At 40.0% G+C, this 16,592-nt stretch overlaps 1 protein-coding gene across 2 annotated transcripts in view; it reads left to right on the forward strand.

Moving 5' to 3' along the window:
- Positions 1-2,560, forward strand: part of LOC118895527 (microsomal triglyceride transfer protein) — a 56,767-nt gene extending 54,207 nt beyond the window's left edge. Inside the window, exon 18 of one of the 2 annotated variants that reach the window (XM_036852726.1) lies at positions 1,227-2,550. In XM_036852726.1, coding sequence (XP_036708621.1) covers positions 1,227-1,398 — 172 coding nt within the window. In that variant the 3' untranslated portion in view covers positions 1,399-2,550. Of the gene's footprint in view, positions 1-1,226 lie in introns of both variants that reach the window. The other variant, XM_036852724.1, reaches the window with a different exon arrangement.
- The last annotated feature ends 14,032 nt before the right edge of the window (positions 2,561-16,592 follow it).

Here is a 16,592-nt window from a genome sequence, read left to right on the forward strand (position 1 = left end):
CATAAGAATTGCCACACAGTTTCAGCAAAAACACTAGATGCATATTTACTATCAGCTATCTTCACAGTTGTCTCTTGGACAGAAAGTTCGAAACAGAACATCTGACAATCATTTACCATGGTTTAAGAGCCCAAATGAATCACAATTTTTAGGTAATCCAGACAACAGCAACTTGACCTGGTTTAAGTTTTGGCTCAAGCTTAAGATTTTGGGATTTTGAATTTATAAAAAAAAGGCTTTTAGTAGAGGACTTAGTGTCCCAGAAACTAAATATATAACTGTCCATGTAGTTTTCCCAACACCTTATCCACTCCAGAGCTTTTCATTTACACTGTGCCCTTTGAATTTTGTAACAATTATTGTAATAATACTATAGTGAGGAAGTAGGGTGCTTTGGGTCTAGGGAGCACTGACTTTTCTGTAGTGGGTGTAGAGGTCGCCTTGACGTGCACGCTTAACCATGAAGGGAATCTGTATACTTAAAACAGAGAGCCATGTTTTACATTATCTCCTTTGATAAGTAGGCCAGAGTTAAGCACCTTCTTTATTTATTTTTTTATTTCATGATCCATGTAAGGAATGCTAGATGATGTAAGTACAAATATGAGCAGGTTACGTTTTTACAGAAGAAAAGACTGTAGATTATAGTACATTAAGCTGTTGCTAATTTATTAACTCATGTCTAGAATAAACCTCCATTAATACATTTTAGAAAATCAACCTTCCAATGGTCAAAATGCAGTGACCAGCAGCCCAGGCACAAGGCTAACTGGTTAGGTTCCACATTTCACTTGGGCCAGGGCTCTGGGGATGTTTCTTTCCCTGTCAGCATTCTCAGCTTAAATCCAGTTGGATTTGCTCCTTTCTCAAAAGGGGAATACTCCAAAGGTGGGGCTCCTGGAATGAGGGTGGGGGACATAGCAAGGCCTACAAAGCTTAGCAGCATCTGCAGAAAGCTGAGAGACATTTGGTCCTTCATTCCAGAAGAATGAGTAGCAGCACTCCCATATCCCAGGCATGTGAAGTGTATCTGCTGGTGTAAAAAGAAATGCGAAGAAAAAAATCACCCCATTCGTGGGAACGAAAGCTAGTCGTCTTTGGTACTCACATCCTTTCTCAAATGGCTTTGAAACAGAAGCTTCAAGTGTTCGCTCAATAACTTGGCTCTGACGGGTGTGGGGTGACTTTAACATGTGTGTAATTTTGTTATTATTGTTCTTATGCAGGCAATTTGAGACAAAGTATGAAAGGCTGTCCACAGGCAGAGGTTATGTCTCTCGGAAGAGAAAAGAAAGCCTAGTAGCGGGATCTGAATTCCCACTGCACCAGGAGAACTCTGAGATGTGCAAGGCGGTGTTTCCTCCTCAACCAGAGAGTAGTTCCAGCGGTTGGTTTTGAACCTGATGGCGCCGTTTCACTGGAATCCATCTCCCCGGCAGGGATACGATGTGACCTGCCTAAGTACTTGCCCTCTGAGAGCACAGTGTTTACATATTTACCTGTATTTAAGAGTTTTGTAAAAAGCAGTGAAAAACCTCACATAATTAAGCTTGGGCCTGAATCATTCGGTACTACCTACAGTGTCATTTTGAGCCAACCTATGTGACACTTTTAGTAGCATTCTTAGTTTTATTGTATCTCTCTCAAATCACATTTAGTACTATGAAAATAGTTCTGCCCTAAGAAGAAACTGTTGTTTGTAAAAAAACAAGACACAGAGACACACATTCGGGAGAGCACAATTTTGTTTCAACAATTTTCAATCAATGTATATGAAGCCCTTGGTAGAACCTTACACAGCTTTTTTCTACGAAACATGCCCAATCAGGAAAAAACAGACCTTTTTTTTTTTGGAGGGGGGAGCATGGAGGAAAGGGATTATCCCTTTAATGGCTTTTGTCAGCCATCTTCAAGAATTAATATTTATCTCTTCTGTTAGTTGTATTGAGTATTGAGGTAGGAGGCACACAGAATGAACCGTACTGTCTCTTCTTTCTGCTGGCCGTGTAGTCAGATCGCTAGAAGAAAGCTAATCAGTCCTCTGCCCTTCTGCCCTACAAAAATGTCAGACTCAGCATATCAGAATTAGAAATATTAATATCAGGAACTCTATTTGATTTTTTCTTGTGCTTTATCTCTTTGAGACTATAATGTGGTCCACTGTCCTTTATAAGGGACATCCCCAAATGTTCATCATTTTATTTTTCACTCAATTGTTTTGTGGTGGAAGTTCCAGTCTGTTGGACTGCAGTCTACAAAAGCCAGAATGGCTGAGAGAATTCAATAATGCTTTGAGAACCTGATGGATTTGGACTTCTAAAAAATGAAACCAAGAAAAGAGTGTCTCTATTTGTACAAATTAAAAGAGCCATGTTAACCATTTTCAAATATTTACTAATAAAACAGATACATGTTTTGATAGCGACAGGCCCAAAACAGATAACAGGTGCTCACTTGTCCGTTACACACACACACACACACACACACACGGGAAGTTTAGCTAGCCCGCCACTAGTTGTAAATTTAAAATGATGTGTGATGAAATAAATATGTGGAATTCCTATTGAATTGCTTTTGTCTTCCATTACTTCAAGCACCATATTTCTATGTTCCTGCCACTTTCTGAGCCCAGACACATATACAGCTAAGCCTCTGAAGCTCTATAGAACAGGCCAGATGCTCTAATAGGTGGTCAGAACCCTTTGGAAAATACGCTATTGAAAATAGCAGCAGAAGCAGTCAGAAGCTCTTAAGGACCAGCAAGCTTAAAAACAAGCTCTAAGCCCAGTTTTTATAAAACTCTGGACCTGCACATGTATTGTTATGTTATTGAGAAGAGAAAAAGGAATAAAAACAGGAGGGTTTCGGGGGTCCTCTTGGTGGTGGTGGCATTGGCCTTGGAGGAAGTGTTCTGTAGAGATACTCATGCTACAGCAAAAGCAAGTTGATCCAGGGCACTGAGCTGAAGATGCTGTGGGCTAAGGAACCTCATCCATGTGACACTTAGTAAATCACAGCTGCTTCTGTGATAATAACTTAACTTATTACGTAAAATAATAGCTTCCTTAAGAGTGATGAGTGCAGTGTCCTGGATATTACTGTTATGCTATTTCCCAACTGCTTATCTGCCTGGCTGAGTCGAATGTGGCCACTTATTTGGAGAATGGATGGTACTTACCAACTCTAACGTGCTCCAAAGAAAAAAGAAACCTGAAGCATAGAACAAACATTAACTCCTTTCTAGATAAATGAGACAGAAATTTAAGAGGAGCAGGGTGATATTTCACATTTTATATGACATATTGGAGCCAGAAAGGCTTACTTGGCATCCTTATTGTTGACCTCTTCAACAGGTGTTGACCTGTTTCAAACACCAGTGTCCAGACGGCTGACTTTTGCAGAGATGGCTGTGTGGGAACTGCACGACCCTCTGGCATGAGCCCCTGTGCTCAGTCAGCCTCTTCTTGCAGACCTGAAGGATTTAGCCTCGCTGGTCTTCTACAAAGCGCTACTGTCATGCTCTGTCTCTCACAGAGGCACTGCCCATGGCAAGTTGCTCTCTGCTTCTTTGAACCTGACCACCTTCAAATACATTTTTAAAGCTAACACTTATTTAGCGCTTGTAAGGGTCAGGTATTTTTAAGCATTTTAAGTATATTAAAAATTATTTAACTTTCACAACCACCACATTTAACAGGGAGCGTTATTATGTCCATGTTGTAGACTGGCACTGTCCAATAGAAATATAATGTAAACACAGATAATTTTGACTTCTGTTTATAAATATAAACCTGTTTAAAAATAACCATAAATACAAATGTAGGTTTGTAATATAAATGTTAATAAATATAAACATAAGCAACTTTAAATTGCTAGTGGCCATATTCAAAAAGTAAACAGAAACAGGTGACATGAACTTTAATAATTTATTTTTAACCCACTATATCCAAAGTATTATCATATCAAATGGGATATTCTATTTTGGGGGAGAGGATTAGGTCTTGGAAATGTGATATATAATTTGCACCTATAGCACATCTCAATTTGGATTAGCTCATTTCAAGTGTTCAATAGCCACATGTGGCTAATGGCTACTGAATTGGACAGCACAATTACAGATGGAGAAACCAGGGCACAGAAGACATTTAACTTACCCCACAGGAGACCTTTTCTCAGCTAGGAAATGGTAAAACTAGAATTCAAATATAAGCAGTCTTACCCCAGAATCTGCTCTCTGAATCCATTATATTTCCCAGATTGTTTGGGTTTTTAAAATTTGCTGCTAAAAGAATACAAATAGTAGTTATGAAAATGACAAGCCTGGAACAGTGGCTACAAAGCTTTAAGCTATGCTACAAAGTTCTGAGAGTCATTGCCCTTTCTCTGTAGTTCTAGGTCTCTTTCTCTGACAGCAACAGAAGTCCTTGTACACTCACAGGTCTCGACATTTTTCTTTGCCAAGGGTCCAGCTGATGGACATTTGGGTAGTTTTCACCTTTGGCTATTATGAATAATTCTGTTATGAACTTTTGTGTACAAATTTTTGTGTGGACATATGCTTTCATTTCTCTTGGGTATATACCCAGGAGTAGGATTGCTGGGTCAAATGGCAACTTTATGTTTAGCTGTTTAAGAATTGCCAGGTTGTTTTCTGAAGTGACTACACCATTTTATACTCCCATCAGCAGTATATGAGGGTTCTGATGTCTCCACATCCTCAACTACAATTTTATTATCTTTCTTTTTGATTATAACCAGCCTAGTGGATGTGAAGTTGTATCTCACTATGGTTTTGATCTGCATTTCCCTGATGACTAATGACGTTGAGCATCCTTCAATGTACTTATTAGCCATTACATATTATTACATCTTTTTTGGAGAAATGTTTATTCAGATCCTTTGCCCTTTTAAAAATTGGATTATTTGTTTTTATTATTGAGTGGTAAGAGTTCCTTATATACTTGGGGTGTAAGTCCCTTATCAGATATATGATTTGCGAATATTTTTTTTCATTCTGTGTGATGTCTTTTCACTTTCTTTTTTTTTTTTTTTTTTTTTAATTAATTAATTAATTTATTTATGGTTGTGTTGGGTCTTCGTTTCTGTGCGAGGGCTTTCTCTAGTTGAGGCAAGCGGGGGCCACTCTTCATCGCGGTGCGCGGGCCTTTCACTGTGGGGGCCTCTCTTGTTGCGGGGCACAGGCTCCAGACACGCAGGCTCAGTAGTTGTGGCTCACGGGCTTAGTTGCTCCGCGGCATGTGGGATCTTCCCAGACCAGAGCTTGAACCCGTGTCCCCTGCATTGGCAGGCAGATTCTCAACCACTGCGCCACCAGGGAAGCCCTCACTTTCTTGATAATGTCCTCTGAAGCACAAGAGTTTTAAATTTTGGTGAAATCCAAGTAATCTATTTTTTCTTTTGTTGCTTGTACTTTTGGTCATATCCAAGCAACCACTGCCAAATCCAAGGTCACAAAGATTTACCCCTATGTTTTCTTCTAATAGTTTCATAGTTTTAGCTTTAAGTTAAGTATTTGGTCTATATTGAGTTAATCTTTTTATATGATGTGTGGTAGGGGCCCAAATTCATTCTTTTGTATGAGGATACCTGGCTGTCCCAGCAGCATTTGTTGAAAGATGATTTTTTTCCCCACTAAATTGTCTTGGCACCTTTGTTGAAAATCAGTTGACTATAAATGTAAATGCTCATTTCTGGATTGTCAGTTTTATTCCATTAATCTGCATGTTATCTTTATCCCAGTACTCCACTCTCTTGATTGTTGTTGCTTTGTAGTAAGTTTTGAAATTGGGACTTGTGAGTCTACCTACTTTGTTCTTTTTCAAGATTGTTGTGGCTATCCTGAGTCTCCTGAGTTACCATATGAATTTTAGGATCAGCTTGTCACTTTCTACAAAGCCAGCTGGGATTCTGACAAGGATTATATTCAACCTGTGCATCAGTTTCAGAACTATTACCATATTAACCATATTAAGTCTCCTGACCCATGAATGTGAGACACCCTTCCACTTACTTAAATCTTTTAAAATTTCTCTCAACATTTTGTAATTTTTAGAGTATAAGTTTTGCACTTCTTTTGTTAAATTTATTCCAAGTGTTTTATTATTTTTGATGCTATTATAAATGGAATCGTTTTCTTACTTTCAGTTTCAGATTGTTCATTGCAAGTATATAGAAATACTATTTTTTTTTGTATTTGATCATGTATCCTGCAACCCTGCTGAACTCACTTATTCTAATATCTTATGATAGAAGGATTTTCCATATAAAAGATCACATCAACTGTAAATAGAGATTGTTTTACTTTTTCCTTTCCAATCTGAATACCTTTAATTTCTTTTTATTTCTTAATTGCCCTGGTTCGAACTTGGAGGTTGAAGGTTGAATGGAAGTGGTAAGTGTGGACATAGCCAAGATGATGGTGCTAGTGAAGATGGTGGTGAGGGTGATAGTAATGAGGGATAATAATAACCCCCAAACCTGAAAGGAAGGCTCAAATCACTTGGCAATGATCTGGTTCTATTTTCACTAAGTAATATATTTTAAAATTCATAAAAACTTATTTGAAACCTTAAAACACATTCAAAATAGCCTAAATGCACTCCTGTACAGGGAGGAGGAACAGAATTCGAGATGTCTGTCCCGACATTAAGAGTCTGTTCCAGACTCAGACTGATCACAGCTTTGTTGCTTCTTCTGCATTAATTTGGTTGTCAGCTGAGACAGTGGGTCCAGCAGGGGAGTGGGGCAGGGAGGCCTGGCTTGGAATTCCAGTTCTACTACTTATTGGTTGAATGATTTTGGGTATATGACTCTATCTGTCATCTCTAAAATAGGTATGATAATCCCTATTTCACTGGGTTGGTTTAAGGATTCATTGAGATAATGCATGTAAAGTATAGTGTTGAGCACACAGTAGCATTTGATAAATGTTATTTTCCACTTTCATCAATGTTGTTTTTAACGTGAGAGATGTGGTGCGCAATGTTCTTATTTACCAATGATCGGTTTCAATAAAATGGGGCTTGTTTACGTGTTCTTTCTACCTCTACCTTCCAACTAGTCAGACAGCACAGTGGTCATGCTTCTCTAACTCTCAGGGCTTGGTGCAGTATGGCTGGGATATCTGAACCTCTCCCATGCAGCATCCAGGAAAGTGGGAAGCAGGAGAGGACAGTAGTGAGGGCGATTCTGAGTAAGACACTCCTGTATATCTGAAATCTCACCTCTTCCACATAGTCCTGCTATATAAACTGCCAAGCCTCTTGGCTTTCACATCTGTGAAATGAGCCTCTCCTCATGGGGTGTTGTGAGGATGAGGTGAGGTTATGCGCCAGCGCCTGGTACACAGCAAGAACTTAATAAGTGTTCACTAATATTCACTTTCAATATGTGGTCCGATAGAACTCCTGACAAAAAACAACGTGTTACGTTATGACTACTCCACGGAGTGAATCTATTTTCTGGACTTTCATCCATGAGGAAAATGGGTTTTAGGAAGATTACCAGACTTATTTATTTGCTTATCATGAAAACACTACTTTCACATTGTAAGATTATTCTCATATTTTGTAAAAACATTACTTTCATCCATTTCTCTACTTGCCTAAATTGACTTCAGATTTCACCGATCCTTTCTTTACCAAATTCCTTCGCCTTTGTTCTCTGTGAATGTGATAATTACCAAGAAAAAAGAATAAGTATTTCCATGAGGAAGCATGGAATGAATCAAAAATTCAGCCTTAAAATAAGCAGGTTTCAGTAGAAAGTTCTTCTAGAAAATAGTAAGAAGGACTCCATATCATAAGTGACATGTACAACATTTTTGAGAACGAAGAAAATATGGGAAGAAGATTGCATCTCAACTCACTCATTATCCTTCTTCAGGACTTGAGCAGGATATCATCTCTGTGTCTAAACTTCTGCGTATTCTTAGTCACCTTCACCCTCACTGTCACTTTCTTTTTCTCTGTCAGGATCCCTGTAGGAAACAGGGTCACTGCATAAAACTGATGGCACATCCAAACTGGGTAACTTGAGAAGAGCTTAATAAACCTTAGAAAGATAAGGGCAGGATATAAGGAAACCTCAAGGGTGATACAGCACCTCCAGGCTCATAACAACAGGGAGCAGGAAAGGTCAAGGGAGATCACTGGAACCCAAAGAGCCTAAGCCATGCGGACCTATGGCCTTGGATTAAGGCACACAAGCAGCCCTCACCACCTCCACCGGAGGGAACCAGGGAAACAAACATCCTGACTTCACTTTCTTTTCTCCCTTGGATCTCCTGCCTATGGTACCCACTGGCTGAGACCAGCCACAAGGCAGAGGGCAAGAGTTTCTATGAACCCAGACTGTCGACAAAGATGGAAAGGGTAGAGAGGGGTTTGGAGGAGAAAATGGAAGAAATCTAGCCCCAGTTTATATGACGGGTTCTCCTCTACAATTTATTAATTTCTTTAATTAATCATCTTACAACGTGGAGAGTCTATTAGGATCAAGAAATGTACTAGGTTAAAAAAATTTAGATGGGTTGCCTCAACTCAAGAAACTCAGTGAATTAGGGAAAACAATACAACTACAAATAATTTTAGTACAATGAATAAATGTTGTAAAAGAAACGTGTTCACAATCCTAAGAGAGCATAAAGAGGAGAAAGATAAAGAAAAAATCATCAAGGAGGTGAAATTTGAAGGAGGCCATATGATTCCTTTACCTCTCTTCATCTACCGCTTCACCAGAATTGGCTTCTTTGTGCATCCGTTTCCTTTACTCTCCAGGACATCTCAGACCCCCAAATGGAGTCAGGTCTGTTTGTCTTCAGCTTGAGTGTGCAGACAGTTCACATTCTCAGAGAGCCTACCGCACAATTGCATATGCTATTTGATGAGATTAGAGAAGAACATAAAAATTGATATCAATAAAAAGTCCACCACTGGAGGTACATTAGGTAATCATTTACCTTCCATAACGGGATTACAGTTAAGCTAGAATGAGTTAGTAATCCTTTGCTACCCTCCTATTAATAAAAGTTTAATTTATTCACAGTTGACTTGGAACATCACATAAACCTGTATGCTATTTTCATCCTTCTATTTTTATTAGAAAGATTCCTGCCATAATCTTCTAGGATTACATGTAAAAGTTTGGATGTTCTCTTTTCAGAATAGGCTTTAGGTTTAAATTACCTGATTCTTTTGTTGGTGAAAGTGAGTCACCTTCATTCTGTTTTGAGGTACCTATCCCCACTTTTTTATACTTCTTCCACTCAATCTGCCTGAAGATCAACCATGTAAACACAGTCGTGAGTAAGATTTCAGTGTGAGATGAATCATATTATTGAGAAACAAAGAGATGCTTAAGAGTGGACACGTTCTAACATATTCCCCAATTAGGGAAGAAGTCGTCAGCTCTTTAATAAAATCTGAGGGGCCTTGGTGAATACAAAACATTTATGGGATGAGAAGACAATTCCTAAAAAATTAGAATTATTTGTGCTTAACCAAAGCTTTCCACAGTCTCCCTCTACCCTTATTACTCAACATTTTATATTACACCTGTTAGGCGACATGTACTGCTCTAGGCACTTCATAGGTATCCAATCGTTTCATTCTCAAAACAACCCTATAAGGTAGAAACTGTTATTATACACCTTTTGTGTATGGAGAACTGAAGAACAGAGATATTCAGTGACTTGTTTAAGATCGCACAGCTGGTGGAGAGCAGAGTCAGGGTTTAACCCTGGAGTCTCCCTCTAGAGTTTAAGCATGTAACCGTTGTACTATGCTACCTACCCGGGATCCAGTCTAAGCTCCTAAGCCTGGAAGTCAATTTCTTCTCCCCACTCAAGTTCGACATTTTATTCCAGCCTCACGTGCACCAGTCTTCACGAACAGCACCCCTCCTGTTCCTGCCACGTGCATTCTCCAAACACACCAACATTCGGCTGTTCCGGTTCCTTGGCTCTCATCCTTCCACCTGCCCTTCTGCCCAAATGAATCTTCCCAAGCCCAGCTTCCGCTGCACTTCCTATGCATAGAAACCGCCAGCCACTGAGCCACCTGCTTCCCAGGTACACTTATTACATATACCACCGCTTGTGAATTAACCATACCAACCTGCTCTTCTCTCTTTCCTTATGTCATTAAAATGTTCTTTTATTATGTAAATATCCTATTTTCCCAAATGAAGGGTGAGCTTCTCAAGCTCAGGGCCACGTATCTGTCCTTAGTATCCTTCACATAGCACAGCCGGTGTTCAGTAACTACTGAGCTATTCCCCAGGGATGTCAGTACGTTTGTAACTTTCAGGATGCTCCGACTGCCTTCAGAGTGGCCAAGGAGACATCTGAGGCAGACAGAGCCTGCTGTCTGTCAGAGCCTCCATAGTGAAGCAATGTCCCTCACGGCCCAGTGTTCTAACGTTTTCCTCAAAAGAAAAAAATAAAGGAACAAACAATAAGGGCTAGATTAACTTTGCCAAAAAGGAAGAAAAGCAATATTTCTTTTTTTATGATAAGCAATTTAATAAAATAAACATGATTTCACAAAAGCTCCTGGTCAAAACACAATTTTTTTTATAAAATATTTTTCTTAATTACAAAATACTTCAGATGGAAAATAGAGGGCAAAACATCTATGCATTTAAGATCCAGATTTGGCACTTCCCTGGTGGTGCAGTGGTTAAGAATCCGCCTGCCAATGCAGGGGGGCATGGGTTCGAGCCCTGGTCCAGGAAGATCCCACATTCCACGGAGCAACCAAGCCCATGCACCACAACTACTGAGCCTGCGCTCTAGAGCTTGAAAGCCACAACTACTGAGCTTGTTGTGGTCCCTTGATTCTTAACCACTGCACCAACAGAGAAGTCCTTCTTGACTTCAGATATTTTTAAAAAATAGACAGGTATAGTTAAAGCCCCTTTTTTGTCTTTCCCTGATCTCCCTTCCTCCCTCCATAGAACTAGCCGCTCTCCTCAAGTTGGTAAGTATCTTTCTATCCAGACTTTTGGTTCTTAGGAAGTTTCTGTGTAGTCATAAAATAGACATTTTTGTTTGATATACTTGGGAGTTTATATAAATGGTATCACACTGCACCTGTCATTTTGCAACTTGATTTTGTCCCTCAGCATTGCTCCTCAGATTTATTCATGCAGATGCAGGTGGTTCCCATTCATTCATTAAATGACATCATTCTGTTCCACTGTACTAATAAGCCTCATTTTATTTACCTATTCTCTTATTTATAGGTATTGAAATTGTTTCCAATGTTTTGTTATTTCAAAAAAAGCAGCCCAAAGACACTAGTTTTTGCTTTTCTTGTTTTTGTGTATGTTTGTATGTGTACCTTTGCTTTATTTCTTAAGCACTATTTTTTTTAATGTTCCCAAAAACCCTGAAACAGGCATTTATTGTTAAAAAAATCATTGAGGGGGGCTTCCCTGGTGGCGCGATGGTTGAGAATCTGCCTGCTAATGCAGGGGACACGGGTTCGAGCCCTGGTCTGGGACGATCCCACATGCCGTGGAGCAACTAGACCCGTGAGCCACAACTACTGAGCCTGCGCGTCTGGAGCCCGTGCTCCGCAACAAGAGAGGCCGCGATAGTGAGAGGCCCGCGCACCGCGATGAAGAGTGGCCCCCGCTTGCCGCAACTGGAGAAAGCCCTGGCACAGAAACGAAGACCCAACACAGCCAAAAATAAATAAATAAATAAATTAATTAATTAAAAAAAATCATCGAGGAAAATGAGGATGGGGAGGGGAATATCTCTCTGGGGATGAGCACAGGAACGTGATGGATGAAGTGCATAGTTCTCCGCTCAGGACCTCAGCCTTCTGGCTTCCCTCCAAGAAAGAGGTCAGCTGGTGGTTACCAGTGCCCTGTGGTCCAGAGCAGTGGGTCTCAAAATTGTGTGCAGAAGAATCACCTGGAGGGCTTGTTAAAGCACAGATTGCTGCCCCTCCTCCCCATTTTGGATTCAATTGGCCTGAAGTGTGCTGAGGATTTGCATTGAAACAGGTGAGGTTTCCCAAGTAAAGCGCACGCTGTTGATGGCGGCCACACTTTGAGAGCCTTGCTCTTGAGAAAAAGGAAGACACTTAAAGTCACAAGAAGACCACCGGTCTCTCCTAAAGTTTGCAAGCTGTGTGTGTGTGTGTGTGTGTGTGTGTGTGTGTGTATGTATTTGGGGGGATTGTTGGGGGGTTGAAAGTAAGAGTTTGTATTTTCGGCAGGGAAATATGTATTTCAGCAAATCACAAGGAGCTTCTCATCCCTCAATCGTCAGGATAATTTTATAAAAGTGCTAAAATATAAAGTTTCTAAATGAGGTGTTTGCATGTTTCGGGGTGGATGGTGGGGAGACATCTGTGTGAAAAGTTTTAAGAATGTTTATGTCCTTTTATTCAGTAATTCTACCCAGAGGACTTTATCTCAAGGAAATCATCAGAGATGCTTGGAAAGATTTGTGTTCAAAGATGTTCATTGCAGCATTTATTTTCATAGCCCCAAACCATAAAAACTAAGTACTTAAAAATATGAGATTGTTTAAACTTGTTATGATACAGCCATATAAAGAAATTTAAGATATAGCTGCTAAAAATCATTCCTTTAAGAATACTGGCAGATAAGGAGTTAGGTTTATAAATTTATGAAGAAAAAAATAGACTACAAAATAGCAGGTAAAGTATCAAATACACTTGCAAGTATTTATTTCTGGAGGCATTTTGTTTAGTGATTAAGAATTTTCCCTACTTTTCAGTTTTTAGAAATTTTAACATTTTCTAATATCCTTCAAAGAACATTCACTATTTTTATAAACAGGAGATAACCCAATAAATGGTTTGAGTATTTTTAAACAACCTGTATAGGAGTGAACTTGAATTTTTCAGGAGCAGAAATGTTATAATGGAGAGGTATATTGTAGTAGTTAATATTTCTTGAATACAACTACATGCTAGGGGTAATATATATTATCTCACAATTCTCTCTTTATAATAATATATAATATGTCACTTATTATATATAATAATGTTATTCTGCAATACTGTATCTAATGTGTGTTTGTGTGGAATAAACATATGTGTATAATAAAACCTGTTTTCCCTCTCTATCCAGTAGTACTGAAGGTATATAAGCCTTCAGGGAAGATTACACTCAAGGGACAGTCTGTTGATTGGGTTGTACCTTCAAGGAGCATAATATATACGTTTTTGCTGTGTCTTTGATGACTATCTTTTCACACCACTTCTGTTGGATAAACTTGCTATCAAAGGGTTTAGTCCATGCTACTTCTCCATACAGCCCTCCCCTTATTGCCCTTCAGCAGCTCCCTGCCCCCTACACAACTAAACAGCTTTTTCTTTTTCAGTCTCTCGCTATTGCGCTGGTGTTCTGGTTCTCTTCACACCTAGCCCTCTTTGCTCCCTGCCTGGCCCATGCTGGGTCGCTGGCATGGATTCTCCTCTTTGTGGCTGCTGGCCAGTTTCCTCTTTCAATCTCTGTGCATTTGACAAGGCTTAGACTGGAGAGCTTCATCAGCGTATCAGGCATTCTCACCATGTTTAAAGGCTTCCTGAAATCCGAACCCCTTCATGAATCAGAGCACCTGGCATATAGCAGGCATTCATTCATTCCTAAACAACATTGATTCCCTCCATGCTGCAAATACAGCAGTGAAATTCTGCCCTCTGAGATTCCAGCATACTCCCAACACACACACAGAGCATACCCAACAAATCTTGTATAGACCATTCTCATTCCAGATTTTTTCTAAACTCTGAGACTACAGTAATCTAAGAACTAACTTTAAAATTCCTTTTTAAAAAAGTGTCTGTTGAAACACACTCCTTAATGAGGATGGTGGTTAAAACAAGTTTCCGAATTATTTGACACTCTTTCCATTGAGAGCTGCGGCTGTGTCCCTGCCCACTGAATCTGGTTTCTGGGATTGCTTGTCAAATAGAGTACGCTAAAAATGATGCCGTGTCCCTTCCTGAACTAGGCCGTGAGAAATGGGCAGCATCTGCTCCTGTCTCTTGGATACTCATTGTTGGAACCCAGCCACCATGTTTTGAGGAAGCCCAAGCAGCCCAAGGAGAGGCCCAGCTGAAGAGGAACTGAGGCCCTTGGCTGGCTCCAACTGAACTCTCGGCTGATAGCTATCATCAGCTCTCTAGTCACGTGAGGAGATTCTCCCTGGAAGCCACGCTGCTGTCTGAAGCAGAGCCAAAACGTCCATGCCGAGCTCTGCCCAAATTGCAGACTCACAAGTTAAACAAATGATTTTTGTGTTTTTTAAGCCATTAAGTTTTGGGGTGGATTGTTACTCAGCAATAACTAGAACGATGGTTCTGGACATAGGGCAGTGGATCTGCTTTAGTATGGCTTTGTTAGGTGGTTAAATTGCTCTGTATAAGAAATAATAGGAAATTAGAGGATTCTGAGCCAGCAAGCTAAGGAGCAGAGGAAGCAGAGGATGAAGAGAGGGAGAGGGCTCTAGCCATAGGCAGGATGGCTAAAGCACAAATGAACTCAACCACCAGCAAAATTACCACGTGCCAGAGATGGCAGGGGACTGTATAAGAACAGAGATGCCAGGGCTCAGGTTTAAGGAGTTTGCTAATGCAGCTGGCTGCCCGTGGGGTGGAGCACCTGCTAATCTCCATCCCATGTACCCTAAGCCTTCGGCAAAACCCTGCCACACATATACAGTCTCAAGTCTGGAATACTCAGGACGGGATGGGTGTCCTGCAATGAAGCCTGGTGGGGTAATGCAATGCAGAGTAAAGCAATGCACACCTGAGGCAAAATGGAAGAATGGAATTTGAGAATTCACTGGAAACAAGAGCTGGAAGCCAGAGGTGAGTCAGGAAAATACAAGGCCTAGAACAGCCCTCAACTTAATTTCCCCCAAACCCTGGACATATGTAAGGGATTCTGGATGTATGTTCTTGTGGAATGTGGTTTCAAGTCTTTTGGGGATCTTCAGGTTTATAGTGACTTCAACTAGTGCTTGACATTTTACAGTACTGATCGCCCCTGTGCAGTGGGTCTCCAAATGTGTGCTTCAGATATTTAGGTTCGGAAGGGGGCTGAGGGGGCCTCAGTGTGGACCCTCAGGGACACTCGTTGTCTGGGTTGCTCTTTGGTGTCCATGGAGCATCCCACAACCTGGTAGGTGCCCCTCACAATGCTACTTAAAAATGGAAGCAGTTAGATGCCTTCGGTCGATCAGGTGAAATACTCTGGGTACAGGGAAAGACCATACCAGCCTCTGACCTCCAGAACTATAAAATAATAAATTTGTGTTGTCTTAAGCCACTAAGTTTGTGGTTACCACAGCAAGGGAAAACTAATACAACCTGGATGTGAAACATTATAATAGAGTATTTTCGTTAAAGGAAGGATTTAAGTTAGAAGACTGAAGAAAATGAAAACGTCCAAAGCTTGTTTTTTTGAGTTAAAATAAAGAGAAAGAATGCATGTTTTCTTTGCATTTACTTTTACTGGAAAAAAAAAAAAAAACCAACAACACATTTTTTTTTTTTTCAAAAAGAGTCAAAATAAAAGACCATTACACAAGATCGCACAATCACAAACGCTGGCAATTAAAGGTAAGTAAGCTAGTCAGTCTCAGAGAGTCCTTGTCTAAGTAGTTTTCTCCATATGCAATCCACTGACACAGTAATTCTCAGAGCTGTTGGGCTGGATTCACAGTCCCAGGGGCCATGCTCACTGCATTCCATAATTGAATCACATCAGACCTCAAGCAGGAACTCTTCCACCAAGATTTCTATCTTGAGAGCAGTTTAAATGTCCGTGTTCTTTCCATTTCCCACTGGCTTTTTTCATAGTCAGGGGTATAATTCAGCGTTAGCCAATGTCTTTCTCCATTTACCACACAATTTACTCTCCTCTGTTTGGGACCTAACTTCCTCAGTCTTCACATTCTTTTCAACCATCACTGTCTTTACTGTACAATAAGATGACTTCAATGTAAATATAGAAACCTACATCTTCAAAGGGGGAGAAAAAGAAAAAACCACCTGCTAGAAAAAGATACAGGGATGACAAGTAATTTCAGGGAGCCCTGGATAGCACTTTTTGCCATTAATACCAGCTTATAAAAAGCAAGTAGGAAACTTTAAAAAAGAAATCAAATTCGATGTGTTTTGTGTGTGTGTGTGTGTTTTATTCTGCACCATTATGAATCAAATAGGAAAATAACTAATAATATGCTCTAGCTGCAACATAAAACAAGAATGTTAACAGCTTACAAATGCTACTGTGAACATTTAGTTCTCTTCTGAGACACGGGGCATACAAATGAGTCCAATTTTCAGAATCCTCCCCTGGGCCTTGTAATGACATGTGACACAGATGGACACATTTGGTTTTTTTTTTTTTCCCCAAGGACCAGAGTCTGCAATTCCGATTAGATTCAAGCTCAAGGTACGATTTAGCAAATGCTACATGCTTTATTAATGATTTTATGCACCTGTGAGGTCTCCTTAGTACCCAGAAGTTAGTTAAGAATATAGAAACAGTCTCTTGAAAATATGTATCATATCTAT

Source organism: Balaenoptera musculus, chromosome 5 (genome assembly GCF_009873245.2).
Source record: "Balaenoptera musculus isolate JJ_BM4_2016_0621 chromosome 5, mBalMus1.pri.v3, whole genome shotgun sequence".
Taxonomy (NCBI): domain Eukaryota; kingdom Metazoa; phylum Chordata; class Mammalia; order Artiodactyla; family Balaenopteridae; genus Balaenoptera; species Balaenoptera musculus.